General features: G+C 41.1%; 1 protein-coding gene across 1 annotated transcript; it reads right to left on the bottom strand.

Moving 5' to 3' along the window:
• Positions 1-15,429: 15,429 nt before the first annotated feature.
• FEZF1 (FEZ family zinc finger 1) lies at positions 15,430-17,696 on the bottom strand. Its single transcript, XM_090286894.1, has 4 exons — positions 16,896-17,696; positions 16,612-16,746; positions 16,230-16,362; positions 15,430-15,791 (listed from the first exon to the last, which is right to left on the bottom strand). The coding sequence occupies exons 1-4, from the start codon at positions 17,694-17,696 to the stop codon at positions 15,430-15,432; spliced, it is 1,431 nt and encodes a 476-aa protein (XP_090143020.1).
• Positions 17,697-20,199: the final 2,503 nt, after the last annotated feature.

Genomic DNA, 20,199 nt, shown 5'->3' with positions numbered 1-20,199 from the left:
TGAGCTGTGTGTTTATGTTTTTAACAGCATCTCCACAAAAGAGCTCAAGACAAAGCAGACAGAGTGACGCTCAATCAACTAGCCAGAGGGAATATCCTACCAAAGAGCATCAGAAATATAACCAGAGAGCATAAACAAATGAGATAAAGGGTATCCCAAGAACACCCGGCTCAGGAGATCAAAGAGACTGCACCACTGAAACACTCAGATCTCCTATAAAGAATCTCATTCCACAAAGGTGGGAAGTCAAAGCAGACAAATCCAAAAAACAAAAACAAACAAGAAGAATCCAACATGGTAAGACGCAGAAACAACCCCTCGATGAAAAGAAAAGAGGAATCCCAAGAAAGAAAGGTAGATGGAATAGACATAGCCCAAATGTGAGACATGGAATTCAAAACAATGGTGGTGAAGAAGCTCAATATACTCAACAACTTCAAAAACAACTACAACAACCTCCAAGGAAGTTACCAGCAGCTCCAAGAAAATTACAGGGAACTTACGGAGAACTACACCAGCATAAAAAAGGACATAGAAACTATTAACAAGAACCAGGAAGAAATGAAGAATACAATCTCTGAAATGAAAAACATAGTAGAATCAAAAGCAGGCTAAATGAAGCAGAGGATCAGATCAGTGAGTTAGAGGACAACATAGAAAAAAATTTCCAGACAATACAACAAAATAAAAAAAGATTGAAAAAAATATGAATAAGATGTAATGGAATTACAGGATAGCATGGAAAAAATAATATTAGGATCATTGGAATAAAAGAGTGAGAAGAAGAGGAACTAAGAATAGAAAAGCTGATAGGAGAAGTAATGACAGATAATTTTTCCAAACTGATGAGAGAAAAAGTTAACCAAGTTCAAGAAGTACAGAAGAAGAAACTCAAAAAAACCCACTCCAAGGCACATCATAATTAAAATGACAACATTCAAAGACAAAGAGAGAATCCTAAAAGCAGCAAGAGAAAAACAGCAAATAACATACAAGGGAGCTCCGATAAAGCTATCGACTGATTTCTCAACAGAAACACTACAAGCCAGAAGGGAATGGTCAAAAATATTTCAAGCAATGAAAAACAAAGGCCTACAACCAAGAATACTATACCCAGCAAAGCTCTCATTCAAAATGAAAGGGGAAATAAGTAGTTTCCCACACAAAGAAAGACTAAAAGAATACATCTCCACCAAACCAGCATTGCAAGAGATGCTAAAGGGAATGTTTTAAGAAAAAGAAGAAGAAAAGAGGAGAGGGACAGAGGTACAAAGGGAAATGAATAAATACATGTCAATAATAACCTTAAATGCAAATAGATTAAATGCTCCAATTAAAAGACATAGGGTAACGGAATGGATAAGAAAACAGGACCCACATATTTGCTGTCTACAAGAAACACACCTCAAAACAATAGATTTACACAGACTGAAAGTAAAGGGATGTAAAAAAGTATTCCAAGCAAATGGACATGAAAAAAAGCTGGGGTAGCAGTACTCATATCAGACAAAATGGATTTCAAAGCAAGGGCAATAAAAAGAGATAAAGAAGGACATTTCATAATACTTAAGAGAAGAATCCATCAAGAATATATAACACTGATAAACATACATGCACCCAACATAGGAGCACCCAAATACATAAAGAAAATACTAGAAGACCACAAGAAGGATATTAACAGTAACATACTCATAGTAAGGGACTTTAACACTCCATTATCAACACTAGACAGATCTTCAAAGCAAAGAAACACCAAGGATATACAGGCGTTGAACAACACACTAAACCACATGGACTTAACTGATATATATATAGAACTTTTCATCCCAAAGAAGCAAAATATACATTCTTTTCATATGCACATGGGACATTTTCAAAGATAGACCACATGATAGGACACAAAACTAGCCTCAACAAATTTAAGAAAATTGAAATTATATCAAGCATCTTTTCAGACCACAATGCCTTGAAACTAAAAATCAACCTCAGAGAAAAAAAAATCAAATAAATCCAAACTCATAGAGAATGAATAACATTCTATTAAATAATGAATGGGTTAACAATGACATCAAAGAAGAAATCAAGAAATTTCTAGAACCTAATTATAATGAACACACAATAACCCAAAACCTATGGGACACAGCAAAAGCAGTCCTAAGAGGGAACTTCATAGCAATACAGGCATATCTGAAAAGGATAGAAAAATCTCAAATAAGAAATCTAACCCTAAAGTTACAAGAACTAGAACAACAACAAACAAAGCCTAGGGCAAAAAGAAGGAAGAAAATCATCAAGATCAGAGCAGAATTAAATGACATGGAGACCAAACAAACAATTCGAATGATCAGCGAAACTAGGAGCTGGTTCTTTGAAAAAATAAACAAAATCGACAAGCCTCTAGCCAGGCTCATCAAGAAAAAAAGAGAGAAGACCCAAATAAACAAAATCAGAAAGAAAAAAGGAGAAATCACGACTAATACCACAGAAATACAAACAATAGTAAGAAATTACTACAAACAACTATATGGCAAGAAATTTGACAACCTAGAAGAAATGGACAAATTTCTAGAAACATATAACCTTCCAGAACTGAATCAAGAAGAAGTAGAAAGTCTCAACAGACCAATAACAAAGAAGGAAATTGAAACAATAATCAAAAACCTCCCTGCACACAAAAGCCCTGGAAAGGATGGTTACACAGGCGAATTTTACAAAACATTTAGGGAATAACTAACTCCCACCCTCCTCAAACTATTCCAAAAAATCCAAGAAGAGGAAAAAATCCCAAACTCTTTCTATGAAGCCAGTATTACCCTAATCCCAAAACCAGGTCAAGACACAACAAAGAAAGAATACTACAGACCAATATCACTGATGAACATAGATGCTAAAATCCTCAACAAAATATTTGTAAACAGGATCCAGCAACACATCAAAAAGATCATACACCACGATCAAGTGGGATTCATGCCAGGGGTGCAAGGCTGGTTTAATATTCACAAATCAATAAATATAATACATCACCTAAACAGAATGAAAGACAAAAATCACACGATCATATCTATAGATGCAGAAAAAGCATTTGATAAAGTACAACACCCATTTATGATGAAAACACTCAGCAAAATGGGAATAGAGGTAGCATACCTTAACATAATTAAGGCTATATATGAGAAGCCTGAAGCCAACATCATACTCAATTGACAAAACCTGAAAGTATTCCCCCTGAAATCAGGAACAAGACAAGGCTGTCCAGTCTCTCCACTCCTATTCAACATTGTGTTGGAAGTCCTAGCCACAGGAATCAGACAAGAAAAAGAAATAAAAGGCATTCAAATTGGAAAAGAGGAAGTAAAATTGTCATTATTTGCATATGACATAATAGTGTACATAGAAAACCCTATGAACCCCACTAAAAGACTACTTGATATAGTAAATGAATTTTGCATAATAGCAGGGTACAAAATAAATGTACAGAAATCTAAGGCATTTTTGTACACCACCAATAAAATATCAGAGACAGAGACAAAAAAGAAAATACCATTTACTATAGCAATAAGAAAAATAAAGTACCTAGGAGTAAACTTAACCAAAGAGATAAAAGACCTGTACTCTGAAAATTACGTAACATTGAAGAAAGAAATTAAGGAAGATACAAATAAATGGAAGCAAATACCATGTTCTTGGATGGGAAGAATCAGCATCATCAAAATGGCCATACTATCCAAAGCAATTTACAGATTCAATGCAATCCCTATTAAAATACCAATGACATATTTCACTGACCTAGAACAAATACACCAAAAATTCATATGGAACCAAAAAAGACCCCGAATAGCAAAAACAATCTTGAGACAGAAGAACACAGCAGGAGGAATCACAATACCAGACATCAAACAATACTACAAAGCCACTGTGATCAAAACAGTCTGGTACTGGCATAAGAACAGACATATAGATCAATGTAACAGAATAGAGTCCAGAAATAAATTCAAAAATATACAGTCAACTAATCTTTGATAAAGGAGGAAGGAACATAAAATGGACTGAGAAGAGCCTCTTTAACAAATGGTGCTGGGAGAACTGGACAGGGACTTGCAAAAAAATGAAACTAGACCACCAACTTACACCATACACGAGAATAAACTCAAGATGGATCAAAGACTTAAATGTAAGCCATGACACCATAAAAGTCCTAGAGGAAAACATAGGCAGGAAAATTTCAGATATCCCACATAACAATATTTTCATGAATACACCTCCTAAGGCAAGAGAAATAAAGGAAAAAATAAACAAATGGGACTACATCAACCTAAATAGTTTCTGCTCAGCAAAAGATATCATCAGCAAGATGAAAAGGAAACCAACCATATGGGAAAACATATTTGCTAATGACACCTCAGACAGGAGACTGAGCTCCAAAATATATAAAGAGCTTATATGACTCAACATCAAGAAAACAGACAACCCACTTAAAAAATGGGGAAAGGACCTGAACAAACACTTCTCTGAAGAGGACATACAGAAGGTCCATAGACACATGAAAAAATGCTCAACATCACTAGCCATCAGAGATGCAAATAAAAAACATAATGAGATACCACTTTACACCAGTCAGAATGGCCATCATTAACAAATCAACAAGTATGTGCTGGTGAGGATGTGGAGAAACAGGAACCCTACTGCACTGTTGTTGGGAATGCAGACTGGTGCAGCCACTATGGAAAACAGTGGAATTACCTCAAAAAACTATAAATGGAACTGCCTTTTGAACCAGTGATTCTACTGCTAAAATTATACCGAAAAATTCTAAAACACTAATTCAAAAAGAACTTATGCACCCCTATGTTCATTGCAGCACTATTTACAATAGCTAAGTGCTGGAAACAACCTAAGTGCCATCTGTAGATGAGTGGATCAAAAAACTGTGGTACATTTACACATAGGAATACTATGCAGCAGAAAGAAAGAAGGTACTCCTGCCATTTGCGACAACATAGATGGAACTAGAGAGAATTATGCTTAGTGAAATAAGCCAGGCAATGAAAGAAAAATACCATATGATATCACCTAATACAGGAAACTAAAGAACAACATAAACAAACGAACTAAATAGGACAAGGAGCAGAATAGCATTTAATCGGGGGGAGAGAGGGAGGGAGAGAACACGGATAAGTAAGGGAAGGGTTTCACCAAGGAACGGTATAAATGACTCATGGACATGGACAGCGGGGAGGGATATAATTGTGAGAGAAGGTGTCGGCTGGGTGTGTGTGGGGGGAGCAATGGAGGAAAAATGGGACAACTGTAATTGAAAAACCAAGAAATAAAATTTTTAAAAAAAATTACTTCCTCAGGAAAGTTTTCCAAAAGTCACTTCACCAACTCCAAGATTCATTAGATCTTTCTTTGATAGATTTTCACATTATGCTTTTTATACTTGTTATTGCTGGATTATTTATTTAGGATTACATATATTATGACTGAGATTTATCAAAGCATGCACAATGTGTCCCTTTACTTTATTACTATTTCCACAGCATTCAGTGCAAGATTTGTCTCATGGTAGACACACAATAAATTTTGATTGAATTAGTGTTTGTAATATTTTCAAAATTTTGCTCTCAAACTTCCATCACATAATTCTTATAGGTTCTGGGATAATACCTGAAATAGCCCTTACATATAAAATTTTATTTCTCATATTATATTTTAAATGTACTCTATAAAATATTTATGCTTAATGAAACAATAACATATATGCATGCGTGTGTGTGTGTAATCTCCACTGTGTAAATACGTATGAAAATGAACCTTGTATTATCCAGTGTCATGCCACATTTTCTGTCAATTTGTGTGAGATTGAGGATTGTCCTGACTTCTGGTCTAATTCTCATACTACTTTTTCATCATACTATTTTTCTTGCTTTTTAACTTTATTGTTTACACTATTACAGATGTCCGCATTTATTCTTCCTTTGCCCACCTCCACCCAGCCTTGACCCCCTACCCCCCATATTCCCTAAGGCAACCACAACACTGTTGTGTTCATGGGTTATGCATATATGTTTTTTGGCTAATCCCTTCACCTTCTTTCACAGAGCCCCCTCCCCACCTTCCCTCTGACAGCTGTCAACCTGCTCCATGTATTCATGCCTGTTTGTATTTTACGCATCGGTTTATTTTGTTCATTAGATTCCACATATAAGCAAGACCATAGGGTATTTGTATTTCACTGACTGGTTTATTTTACTTAGAATAATAATATCCAGACTACTTTTATAACTTTTTATATATCACATTAAATATATTGATTATATAAATGACAAGCTTAAACTGTCTCAAAGTTCAAAAATACCCAGCCAACCAAATCACATGATTGTAGGGAACCGCTACTCGTAGTTTAAGGAATTGTAGCTCCGGCCTGAGCGTGACCTGCCATCGGCATTCCAGCTGTGCTTGTCTTTAAGTCTCAACATAAGGCTGCATGGGAGACATAACTTAAAGCCACTCAGAGGGTTTCCGTGGGAATTGGATTTAAAGAATGCTTATCATGCTTTAGAACTTTCTCTGCTTATCTTTTAATATAACATAAACAATCTCTAGCAAGAAATGTATGAAATCTTGCACCTAATGCCAGTGTGGCGTCAAGATGTTTGATAGACCCTGACACAGACTGATCACTGTACCCTCTGTACTAGTACATGTAATCTGTTACTGTCAACTGTAATCCTAATGCATCCAAACTATTGATGATTCATGAATCTTGACCTTGTATCTCTCGTATGTATCCTCCTCATTAAAAGGCATGAGGGAAGAAGGTCTAATCGCTGTTCTCCACTAGAGAGGCAGCCACCTTCCTTCCCCCAGACATAATGAAATGTCCTGGATAAAAGTTTGTTCCACCATGGTCATGAAGCTTCTGCTGGACAGAGCAACTTCCATCTGAGCCTAGGGTGTGTGAGGCATCTCCACCATACATGATATCCCATTTTCTACTTTTATCAGTAGAGACTGTATAACTTCCATGATCATGTGAAAATAGGACCAGTTTTTTAAATCCAAAAGTTCTTCTTCATAGTTAATTAAACTGTAAGTTTTATGAGTGTAATTTTATCTCCAGTTACAGGGATATTTAAAAAAAGCCAGCCCTCGTTGATTAATAATCATTTTCAAAGTTGGGTTATTCCTGGTTCTGATTTTGGCTCTGAAAAGTCCTGTTCCTTTAGTGTCTAAGGACATTTATTGTCATATTTTGCTGCTTCCAATATTATTCTGAGATAAGGTAGGTTAAGGTGTCCTGGGTTTGGAATCAGAAGACTAGACTATTTTGCTTCTGCCTTTTGCTACCTGGTGAGCAAGTCTCTTCAATTCTGAAGTCCTCAAAAGCCTCACCTTTAAAATGACACTGGTTAAACTTGGTCTTCCTAACTCATAACGTTTTGTAGAGAATAAAATGAAATATTATATGTAAAAGCTGTAAAAATGTAAGACAACAACAAAAGTTACATTAAGCATTATTTAAATATTTTCTTCCTGCATCTACTTTGCTTCAACCCTTCCGATTAGCAGTTGCACTCATGATAATTATCTGGTAAATTTCAACAGTTACTGAGCATCTGCCAAGTGGTATACATTGAGTAGCAATTAAACAAGATATGAAAAGTTAAAAATGAAGAGCTAAATGTCTTTCAAAAAATTAAGACTTAAAACAGAATTAAAAATTGTATACTTTTTGTACAGACAAGAAGTTCATAACCATCTAGTTGCCTGCCTTATCACAAACCCCTACTGGGGAACAGCACCTGTGCAGATCCCCCTGCATACAGTTTCTATGGTCTGCACCAAATGCTTTAGAAAAAAACTTACCTTAAACTTTCAGTGCCAACAATAATGGAACAATGGGTATCACAGATACCCTCCCTCTGTAAATAATTATAAAATTAGCCAAAATGAATGAAGCAACTGTTTCATGCATTAAACAACAAACTGCAGAATTGTAGTCCCTGAGAGAAGGGAAATCTATAAGGTAAACTCCACTGCCTGAGGCACTTCACAAAATAAGACACCAGAAAGTGAGTCCAGCAAGCAACCATAACTGGGTGGAGAAAACAAATACCAGAGTGTGGGCCTGCTAAAGTGGTTGTCAACTGTAGCACAGGGTAAGAGAGAGGAATGAACTGTACAGAGAAGGGAGCTCCAGAAACATGCATGGGGTCCCATCGAGTCCTTGGCCAAACACTAAGCTCTACTTGCATAGGGAGAAATTCCATAATTACTGCAAAACTCTGAGCTAAACAGAGAGTTTAGATTTTTCCCAATTCTGGGAGATGTTGGACCAACAAGAGTGGAGAGAAACTGCTGAATGCCCAAGCACTCAGCTGAGACTTCAGAAAAACTACACCTTACTATGGCTATGACGAACTACTTTAACAAAACCAAAACCCAAGCTCCAACATGATCAAGCTGGCCTACCAGCAAATTACCTGCCTGCTTTAGAAAAAAAAAAAAAAGACATCACTTTTTAAAAGGTACAAAATTCTAGACTCTAAGCAATATAGTACTGATATTATATGTCTGGCATACAATAAAAAAATTAATAGACATACAAAGAAACAAGAAAATGTGATCTATAATCTGGAAAACAAATAAACAATAGAAACATATCCCAATTTGATAGAGATGTTAGCATTAGCAGGCTAGAACTTTAAAACAACTATTATAAAAGTGTTTGAAATTCAAAGGAAAATATTGGATATAATGCATAAATAGATGAGGACTCTTAGCTGAAAAGGATCCTATAAAAGAAGAAGAATAGATGTTCTAGAAATAAAAAATAAAATATCTAAGGTAATAATTTCACTAATTAGGCTTAACAGCATATTGAACACCACAGAAGAAAAAAAAAATGATACTCTGAGTGGACCACAAATCTGTACCCAAATGAATAGGTCAGATGAAAAGACAAGCTGACCCCATCAGAACTTGTCTGAGGAATTAGAACCTCTAACTCAGACTTTCTCAATCTTGACACTTGAGCCAGGTAATTCTTTGCTGTAGGGGACCATTCTACAGATTTTCAGATATTTAGCAGCATCCAGTTGTGACAACCAGCATGTCTCCAGACACTGCTAAATGCCCTTGGAGGAAAAAATTGTCCCCCAATTGAAACCCATCACTCTAAATGAATAAAGAGAAATTGATCATTGGATTTCAGGCTATGCCAATGATTACTTTTGTTATAGGAACACATAGCACCCTGTTCACACTTATAGATAACTTATAATCATTGCTGAGTTCAATTTTCCCTACTAGAATGTAATTCCAGGAAACTAAAATAATATGACTCTTATTCCCTATTGCATGCCCAGCATCTAAGCTGGTGCCTTGCACTTCAAATGAATCAGTGAAATAATGAATATTGAGTTTCAGTTCTGGTTTTCTTGGGACTCAGAGGGACTACATAATGCTGAGGTAGTTTCTCTTTTATGTATTGTGTTTCAATCAACCCCTGCATATATATGCTTTTTTCTCACTACCTGAAATAGTCTAATCAATATAAATTTTCTACTGTCATTGACGCTCAACTTTCTCTGCTTCTCAGGAGAGGAACAGATTCGCTGGTTCTCTGTCTTTACATAGTAAACAGACAATTATTAAAAAGAATCTTATGTTCCTTAAAAGTCTATCTTTCCACTTCAAATCCTTCTACATATCTTAATTTCATTTTTAAACATTTCTACATTATGATGATATTAGTCCTGGAATCAGACTAAAAAGAACAATATAAAAAATACAATTAATACTTTAAGGTGCTATGATTATGAGTGTTGTGAAATGACACAACTTACTGTAAAAGATTGTTTAAAACTTTTTATGTGAAAATTTAAATTTAATCAAAAGTATTTAGGACGTATAATATCATCTTGTTCACCATTAGCCAGCTTCAGTGATTATCAATTCATGGCCAATCTCATTGATCTGTATCTATACACACTTTCTTCTCCTATGTTATTTTTAAGCAAATCCCAGACACCTTACCATTTCACCCTTAAATAATTGAAGACGTATTCTAAAAGAACTACTTTTTTTAAACAAGACCACAATACTTTTCACACCTTAAAAAGTAAATATATTTCCTTAATTTAATCACCCAGTCAGTATTCAAATCTCCAAGACTCAGAGGCCATAAATAACATTTGTTTTTATAGTTTTATTTGATTAGGTTGGCATGAAATAAGATTCACACATAGCAATTGGTCATTCTGTTTTGAAAATCTCTTTTGACTGATAGATTTTCTTGTTCTCCCTATCCCAGTATCCTCTGCCTCCTTCCCCACTCCAATCCTTCCCTTCCACCCCTTCTCCCCCTCTTATTTCTTCTCACCCTCTCCCTCTTCTGCTCTCCCTCTTTCCTTTACTATTATTTGTTAAAGAAACTCGGTCATTTGTACTGTAGAGGTTTGTTCCAAACTTTGGTTTTTGTTGAAAATTTTTAAATGCAAATCTTACTCAGAGATTTGTGTAAACAATTTACATCTGTGGAATGTTTCACCTATTCCGGATTTTGCTCACATTTAATTGACAAATTACATTTCTATTGTGGATTATCAAAAGACATGTTACTGTGATTAGAGGGTTCTGCTTTGGCCTGAACTTTACATTTCTCACATAAACACAAAAAAACTGTTTTATTGTATTAGAAAGAACAGAGTTAAATCAAACGAATGTATTCCTTTTGTGAGATATTTCTAGCTCCAGTTAGGAACTGATTTGTGATGCTTTCTCTCACTCTCACACCTTTTTATCCATGAGCAACATTTGTTTGCTCGATAGCAAAATATTAGCCCTGGAGACTCATACTGACAGAATTTTACTTCACCTTTATTTAGTAACTTAACCTCCATAAAACCAAAAGCAAAATGATCTCATTTGACACTCATATCACCTCAAAGTTGACCAGAAAATGTACATAGTCATTTGTGATAACTTTGTGCTCATTCAAGTGCATGATGGACTTTGACTTTTCCTTAAAGTTTATTATGAGGAACACGTCACAATACAAGCAAAATATCCCATAATAACAGAGGTAGATTGTTTTACCAAGGACATTTAACTACCAGACTTCCTCTTCTTCTCAATCTTCTGGAGTGAGATGACATATGCTGACTTAAACTGGTAATTGTTTCATCACTAAGAACACATAAGTGACCAGCGTGTTGATTAATATTGCTTTAGTTGTTTTTAATTAGTCTGCACTGGAGTTGGAATAGACACATATGCCTTGACTTCTAGAAACAATCAAATTCATAATAAGGTATCTTCTACTTCCAAATATGGTTAATTTTGGTTTTAAATTAACTTAATGAAAACATATAATTTCTAGTGTGAAAGGAATGCATGGTTTTGACCAAATCATTACACAAAAATGATGTTTTATCTGGTTCAAACTTTTTTTGGAACCAGTCAATAACTTCATATTTTTACCCATTAAAATTTAGATTTGTCTTTAATTTTCATGGTTGAATCTTGCACAGTAACTTGTTCTCAAACTAAAATTTTGAAAGTCTGAACAAACTATATCTTTTGGGAAGAAGTTATTGGAAACCAAGGTTAGGGTTGTGTGTTAAAATAAAATCAGCAGGGCCGTGGCTAGTATGGCTCAGCTGGTTGGAGCATTGTCCTGTAACCCAAAGGTTCTGATTGATTCCCCGTCAGGGCACAAGCCAAGGTGCAGGCTTGATCCCCTTTTGGGGCACTGTGGAGGGGGCCAGTTGCATGCAGGAGGCAGCCCATCAGTGTTTCACTCTCACATCGACCTTTCTGTCTCTCACATTCCCTCTCTCTCAAATGAAAATAAAGTAAACCTTTAAAAATAAATAAATAAAAGCAGAAGGAACAAACTATTTACATTATTTATTCTGTTCAAAAACTGAACAAAACATAAGAACCCAGATCGGTATATTTCTAAAATTGGTCCCTGCACCTTCTCCCAGGCCAACTTCCTCTGTACCAAAAGTGAATTGCAACAGAGAGAGTTAAAGATGAGCCATTTATTTCTACAGATAATCCTAACACTGGCCACTCTACCTCACTAAACATGAATTTGCTGACCTACTCTGGTAAAAAGAAGGTAGACCAATATGCTATTTGTACTTTTAGGGTACATGTTTCTCGAACAAAAACAAACATTTATGTAAGCATACACAGATACAGACACAGATTAGATAGTAAAGAGGAAAAAATCATCTTTTAATATTCGTTAGAGGGGAGAGAATTCTAAGGTCTTCCATCGACTATTAGCTAAGTAGCCCTCTTCATCCATTTTTACCACCTCTAACTTAATCTCTGAAGTCATACTATCTGTAAGGATATTCTGTTTAGAAAGCTCTAACCCCTTTGTCATAAATCTAAGTTTATTGATAATTTTCCTTCTGACAAGTAGTCTCTTGAGTGTTAAGTTTATCGAATTTCCTTTTGGCTTCTTCTACTTAATCACCACCACTTCAGCTACACACACAGACACAACAATTTCCTGTAGCATGCCTTTTCTGTAACTGTTGCACCATCCCAACTTAATCCTGCACAAAGTCATTCCAGATTACAATTACAGATTCTCATTCTCCCTCTCCTCCTCCTTCTCCTACTGACCAGTTCTATCCTTCCATAGAATATTTCTTTTTTCACTGTTAGTAAAAGCACACTGTCATGTGTTAGAAGTTGGGAATATATAGGTTCTTCCTAACTGGAAGTATTTTATGGCTTAGTAATTTTCCTCAACAATGTTCATTATGTTTTCCACCGGTAAAATCGTGTCACTTTGAAAGTCTGGAAGAATTATATATTGGGGTTTTAAGAAGTTCAAACAATATATTATTGAGAATAAGTTCAACAAACCAAGGCCATTTTCTGCCCCTTATAATGACCCCTAACCTCATTCTATTTACTCAACGAGAATAAATGCTTTCAGGACCAATTAAACCACCTCCAAAATGTCGTTACCCACAAACTAGGTGACATGTTCCTCTTTGGTGTGGGCGGCAGTGTGGGAATGTGGCCAGTGCCTGGGACAAGATTTTCCTGTCGATTGCAACATTCAGGGAGAGATGGCACTTCTGCCAGCTGCTCAGATTCAAAATCCACCCGACAATGGAATTCCAAACTATCCGCATCTTTCCGAAGTCAAATCTAACACAAATCAGGTCAGGTGTAGGGAAGTTAGGAAAACAAAGTAGGTATTTGATCTAATAATTGGTGGGCTGGGACTTAAAAGCCCTAGGGCCCCGGGGCGAGTGGGTGATGAAGGGCTATGGAAGACATGAGTCCTGAGGCAACGGCAGGTAAGTCTAGCTTCTGAAGCCTGCACGTGGAATCAGAACCTCCCAGTTTCCAGGAGCCTGCGGTCTAACTCCCGGCGGGGTGTCTCAGGCACCCCCACCCTGTAAGGGGCTCCGGTGGGACTTGAGTTGGATGTCCCGCGGGGCCGACTCAACCATTCGCCCGAGGTCGCTCCCCAACCCCCCGGGGACTGGCTGTCACCCCATTGCCTCTGGGGCCTCCAAGGAGCCCCTCAGACCATTGGCTGTAGGCACTGGCAGCCATCTATCCTTCTCCGCCTTAAAATGCGGATTCTAGTTGCCAAGGAAATTGTCACCTCGCCCATGAGGTGCCCCAGCCCATCTCTGTCTTTCGTCCCTTGGGTCGCAGCCTGTTGCTGCATTTCCCTGAGCACCACAAAGAATACAAAAATGAGTCGGAACTGCACATTTAAACTCGTTCCTGGAACTTCTCTTGCACATTCTGGGCGCAGAGAGGAAATCCTTGGGCTCTGCGGTGCCTGCGCTTGCGGTGCGGATCCACTGTGGATTTCCGCTGCGTTGGGGCCTGACGGGAGCGCTAGGCAGAGGGAGAGGCAGAGACACATGCACCCGGGCTAGCGGGGCAGCCTGGATTGCGGGTGGCTGAGGCAGGTACCCCTGCCGGCTCCCCTCAACCTTTCTCCCCGGATGTGGTCCCAATGCAGAGGGGTGGTTGTGCTGGGCTGTAAGCTTATCTGGCAGCTTCCACTGAACAGCTAATAGTATAACAACCAGTCTTTGAGAAATCTGAATTAATTACCCCTTTTAATTAAAGTCTTTAGCAGTTGTTTCACTGTTTTGGCAAGAAAACAGGAGAGACTTGCAGTTAGAAAACATGAGAGCCCAAGCTCACAGCAGAGCTGCTGATTAACACTTGAAGCATTTCAAGGAGCTGGCACCCGCCACAATTTGGTTTTCATCCATGTTTCCTCCTTGAATGGAAGTATATTCATCTATAAACACATATACACACCTAAAAACACAGAGGCTCTCTTTGCCAGGTGTGCACAAATCAGTATGTCCCTTCATGATGCAAACAACAGATACTTGTCTAAGTGGTATAATTTTAATGCTCATGGGAATGTATATTACACACATCTCCCAGATAGGGTGTCCCCATCTCACCCGCACTACAAACATGTCAGATGGCCCAGGACAAACACATGAGTCTGTTACAAAACTCCACATCTTCTATCTCTGAACTTTATAAAATGTCATTACTTGACCAAATTACAACTGTTTGGAGAGACTCTTACTTGCTCATGGTGAAGTTTTCAGATCAAACATTAGGTGTTACTAATACAGAGTTGAACTTTTTTAAAAAAGAGGAAGGATGAGAAGGTCAGTCAGTGATCTCTAGCTGAATAATATGAACAGAGCCCTGAAGCTGTTGATTAAATAAGCACATTCTGAGTATTTATTTCCAACAGTCAATGAATCAATTTTCACGTGCAAGAATCAAAACCAAAATTCAAATACATCCATAACGAACCACACTTATCTGAATCATATGTGTGTGCTCAGTGTGGAACGTGCCTTTATAGGTACACTCATCTATGCGTGTATATATAACATACACAGAGTTTTGTAACTTCGGTGAAAGAGGAAATGATTATAAACAATCGGCAGGCATCTTGATACCACAGAATCAACACAATGGAAATATATACAATAATAAAATGAAAATGGTGCAGCATTCCTGGGTAGGATAATACAGATTTCAATAAATACAGCAAAATATTTGTTTAAAACGAAACAAAACACCATCTCTCCGCCCGAGATGAAACGTCTTTCTAAATTAAAAAAAAAAAAGTCAGAAAAACAAAACCCCCAATTTCATAATCGTTGGTGCCTATATATTAGAATATAATACACAAAAACATTTAGCAGGTGCATGCAAGAGGCAAAAGGCTGGAGAATGCAGAGGCTTCCTTCCAGTGGGCGCCAAAGTGTGAGGCCCAACAGGTCCTGGGTTCTGCAGAACAGCTTGGATCTGGAGGTCCAGCTCTGTTCTACCGAAGCTTCAGTTGTAGGGACCCCGGCTGGGGCTGGGAAAGGACTTTGGCCTTGATCACTGGTGACTCGGATGAAGTCCATGCTGCAGAGGTCCAGGGGCTGGCAGCTGGGACGGCAGAGGCTGCAGCATCGCAGCGGACGTAGGCTCCTGTAGAGCGGGCTGCTGATCTGTGCCCTGCTCCCAGACAGCCGGGCGGGCCGCCCCTACACTGCTGTCGTGCAGCTTGCGGACGTGCTTCTTGAGGTCAAAGTTCCTGCAAAAGCCCTTGCCACATGTAGGGCAGGTGAAGGGCTTCTTGTCGTTGTGGGTGTGCATGTGAAAGGTGAGGTTGTAAACCTGGTGGAAAGCCTTGTTGCAGATATTGCACTTGAACTGCTTCTCCCCGCTATGCGTCAGCTTGTGGTTTTTGTAATTCCCTGAAAAAGACGAATGACAGGGATGCGGATGTGAGAGGAGAGCTGGAAAAGGAAGGAATGGACGGTCTAAGGACAACGAGGAAAACGGGAATGCTGCCAGAGCTCCGACAGAGAGCCGGTGCATGGCTGTGTTCCGTGCCTTCACCTCTCTTCCCTCGTTTATTTATGAACACGAACAACCAGGCCCTTCCCTCCACATTTTAATATATATTCATTAATCCAATTATCTAAAATGAGAACAAGTGGTTAAGTAAAATACCGCATCGGTATATGCACCCTGCCTTTCTCTAATACTAAACAGACTTGCGGGGAGGAGTTTGGAAGGTAACACATGCGCCAGTATACTAGCTGCACTTTAAAAATCATTTTCTAAAATAAACTGAAACGATTAGGGTTTTCGGTAAGACTACTGCGAAAGACGTCTCCCTGGTTCAGTACCTTTTTGATGAAATCCTTTGCCACAGAATTCACATATAAATGGTTTGTAGCCTGCGTGTATTCGGGTATGAGTGTTTAAAGTGGAACTTCTATTAAATGCTTTGCCACATTGGTTACATTTATGAGGTTTCTCCTAAGTGAAGGGAAGAAAAGCAAAGAGGTTATAGTATTTTGTTATTAAGTGGAATCCTGCAAACTCAAAAACACAGTAATGCTCTCTCTCCTGCTTTTAAGCAGAACAAAGACAAACAATACATGGCATTTCACCGTGTCCAGCTAGCACATTTTAAACAAACCTTACACACAAAAAATTAAGTTTATTGGCTATTTTCTACAAACCGTTCCGAAGTAAACCAGGTGAAATTGAGACAGACGAACACACCTGGGTGTGAATGATCTTGTGCCTGCACAGAGTGCTGGCTTGCCGGAAACCCTTTCCACACACTTTGCAAACGAAGGGTCTGGCTCCTGTGTGCACCGGCATGTGACGGGTTAAGTTATAGTGCGCGTTAAAGACCTTAAAGTTAAATACAAGTAGGACAGGTTAGCCCAACACAGACTTTGAAATCAAATCAAATAATTACAAAATAAAATTTAAAAGAAAGGCAGGGAAGAAAGGGAGAGAGGGAGGAAGGGAGACCTCCCTCCTTCCTTTATAGTACTTGCCTTTCCACACACTTCGCAAGTGAAAACTTTGGGTTTGGTGTTAGGAGAGCCTCGGCTGAAGTCAGAGGTTTTGAACGCGATTTTTTCCGACAGAAGCTGAGCGCTTTCTTTCATGTAATGCTGAAGCTGAGTCGGGGACAAGTCTTTGAAAGCTACTCCAGTGGGACACTTCTCCACCGCCGGAACCAGCAATTTATTCCTTTCCGCTAAATACGTTTTTGGCTGCGGGTGCAAAGGGGAACTGAGGAAGTAGGAGGCCACAGGGTGGATGTTAACGCCGGCCGCCGGGTGGCACGGGCCGTCACCTCGATTCAGGTAGCACAAGGCTCCCATGGCGTGGAAGGAGGAATGGTTGACCACACGCGGCCTTACCAGCTTGTACTGCTGCAGTGGCAGCGAGTCGCGGACCAGGTCGCCCTTAAGACTCAGTGCGCAGTTAAGCAGGTCGCTGCAGCTGAACGCGGGCGCTGCAGGCGCTGCTGCGGACGCCGCCGGAGTCTCCACACTTGCTTTCCGTGGCTCCGAGCCCGTCATTCCAGTTTTGGGGCTCGTGTCGTATGCCACAGGCACGAAGGGAATCATGCAGGGGATCGACGAGTTCAAATGCAGAGAGTGCTTGGAGTCCCCCTTGGGCGCGGCTCCCTGAAGGAAGTGGGGGACTGGCAGGGCCTTGGGCTCGGGAGTGCGCGCCATGATTCGTTCGATGGAAAAAGCCAAGGGTTTGGAGGTGCTCATCATGTTGCCCCGGGCTGGAGCCGTCGCTAACATTTTGGCAGTTGCGTTGTGGCAGCTACTGTCCATGTCTGAGTCGCCAGCGTTCGTCAGCCGGGGCCGGGCTGCGCTGTCGTTGCCTTGTTCCCTGCTTGTCACAGACCTGCGGAGAGGGGGACGGGCACCATCACCAGCAGTAGCCTCCTCCTCCTTCTCCCCAGCATCACTAGCCGAACCTGCGTGCCCAGCCCAATGGACTCCTGCCAGCCCATCTTAGAGTTCTTGGCGCACCAATGACTAGGGGACAATCACTACTTATTTCTATCAATAGAAAGTGTTGTGTCAATAACGCAGCCAAGATCTCGCCAATCGTTAACTTCCAAGAGGAGAAGGTAAACTAGATAATTGCTCAATTCGCTTCCGACAGTCAACAGGAAAACTTTTTTTCCCTCTGCAGTCGGTGACTACTTTTCATTGGTGAGTGAGGTTCCCCCGCCCAGAAGAGGCGGGCGCGCTCTCCGCTGCGCCGCACGCCGTGCGCCGTCTCCTCCTTGCACTCGTTCCAGGGCTCACACTTCGCTCCCCTGCACGCCCACCGCAACCCCCGCTCTTTTGCTTTTTTCTCTGGCTTTTTAATTCTCAATCTGCTTAACCAAGCTTTAAACGCCAAGCAAATCTGGGATCAATTTTCTCGTTTAGCTCTAAGTGACATCATCTAAAATCATTGTGCAAGGTCTAAATAAGGAAACGGAGTCTAATTTAAGGGCAAATGCCGGGCTATATTTATCAAATACCAGGCTTCAGAAAACGGCGGCCCGAAAGCCTCCGGCAGCGAAATCCCAGCTTTCCCCGTGTGGTTCAGCCGGGCTGAAGCAGGTCCCGGGTCCGAGCCGTGCCGCCTCCTCCGCAGCCCTCGTTCTTCCTCTAGGGCCAGGGGCTAGTGCTTCCGGCATCCCGCAGGCCCTGCGGCCTGAATGGAGTCTGGGCCGTTTGGAAGACGCCAGCAGGTAACTGGCCTCCCTAAATGGCCCAGAGAAGTTTGTGGTTTTGTAAATACGATGCCTTGACACACGCTCCATCCATAAAGTTGAGGAGGAGTTGCAAGGAGCAAGCGGTGTCTCACAACAGGAAACCTCGATTAGGGCCGGAACCCAGCCCTGCAACACACAAACACACGCGCGCGCTGTTATGCGTTTCCATTGAGAGCCCGGAAAGAGTATTTCTTTTGAGTCTGCGCTCACTAGAGCTCTCTCGGAGCATTTTAGATTCTGACTGTAGAGCGGAGAAGGGAAACAATTTATTGGTTTCCTCCCCCAAACTCCCAGTTGCTGGTGTCACTACGCCTTCTCAAAGCAGCACAGGCCGCTGCTAAACTGCGTGTGCACCGCCCAGCGGCGAGCTCCGAGACCTGCTGGCTTGCGAGTTCTGGCCACAGCAGCGCTTGCGCCTCCCAGGGTTTGCGGAGACCTTGATCCTGCAACCCAGCGCATCCAGGAAGCCTCCGAGTGTGGCGACCCTGCCAAAACTTACAGGGCTAAGCGGTACAGCGGTAGAATGTAAGGAGTGTTTCTGGAAGACTCCAGTGACCACGACTCCAACTGCGCGGGTTCTCGCCGCCTACGCGGGCGCGGCCTGGAGCGCGCTGGCAGCAACAGAGCGCGCCCTCCTTGTCCCTCCCCTTTGCAAGCCGGCGATTGTGCGGAGGTTAGCCTTGAGGTCAGGTGTGCTAGGGCTGGGCGTGCACTGGGGGCTGCAAAGGGAGAACTCAGCGGCCGCGAACCCGCGACCGAAGGCGGAGTAGGAGAGGATCGCACAGATGACAGCAAGGGCCTAGAGTCCTGCACGCTCCTGTGAGTGGTGGTCTGCAACAGCCCAGGGTGCTATCTACCTGGTGAGTTACCCTCCGAGTGGGTGTGTGTAGAACTGGAGGCGTCGGGCGCCAGACAGCTGGCCAAATGGGTGTGGGCGTCTGTGGAAAGGCTCTGTAATGGGACACTGGATGTAAGCCGACTAGAACCCCTGGGATTGTTGAGCCCCTGAGCAATTCCCCCCGCCCCCCAAAAATGCTAAGTCTGAGGAAATTGCGCTCAGAATAGTTCCTCTTCCCTACCTCATTGCCCAGCACTTGCTAGGGACCACTCACTTTGGCTTTTCTTGAGGGCCGGCCTCGCCTGGGTCCAGCGAGCTCAGGGGGTGGACACGAAGACAGCCTGCGCTCGAACTGCGCCTGATGCTCAAGACCGAAGCAGAGCAGCTAGCTGGATGGCAGGGAAACCCAATTGCGGAGGAAAAGCCTGGGGAGAGTCTTGCGTCCTATTGGAAGGTGAAGGCAGCCAAAGGGCCAGGTGAGGGGTACGACCGGCCTTAAAACTAGGCCTAGAAGTGTCTCGTGTCAGGTCTTGGGATGGCTTCGGGCTGTTTGGACAGAAGCAGCGGTAGAGAACTGCAGAAAGTGACAAGCTCAGCACGAGGGCCCTGTCTGGAAATAGGCGCCACACCTCCTGCGCAACTTCGGAGCAATTCCTGGTTCTGCAACAGTCACCCAGTGTGCGCCCAGACTGGACACGTCCGTTCCATTTGCTGTTGCGTCGGA

The sequence above is a fragment of the Furipterus horrens genome, unplaced genomic scaffold, assembly GCF_987537825.1.
Source record: "Furipterus horrens unplaced genomic scaffold, mFurHor1.1.pri manual_scaffold_9, whole genome shotgun sequence".
Lineage (NCBI taxonomy): Eukaryota > Metazoa > Chordata > Mammalia > Chiroptera > Furipteridae > Furipterus > Furipterus horrens.
The sequence above is the reverse complement of the archived record's forward strand: the minus strand, read 5'-3'. Positions and strand labels throughout refer to the sequence as shown.

Coding starts and splice junctions, on each gene's coding strand:
- FEZF1 (XM_090286894.1), bottom strand. CDS start 17,696: ATGGACAGTAGCTGCCACAACGCAACTGCCAAAATGTTAGCGACGGCT. Junction 16,747..16,895: donor CTTGCGAAGTGTGTGGAAAG/GCAAGTACTATA, acceptor TTTAACTTTAAG/GTCTTTAACGCGCACTATAA. Junction 16,363..16,611: donor ACAAGATCATTCACACCCAG/GTGTGTTCGTCT, acceptor CCCTTCACTTAG/GAGAAACCTCATAAATGTAA.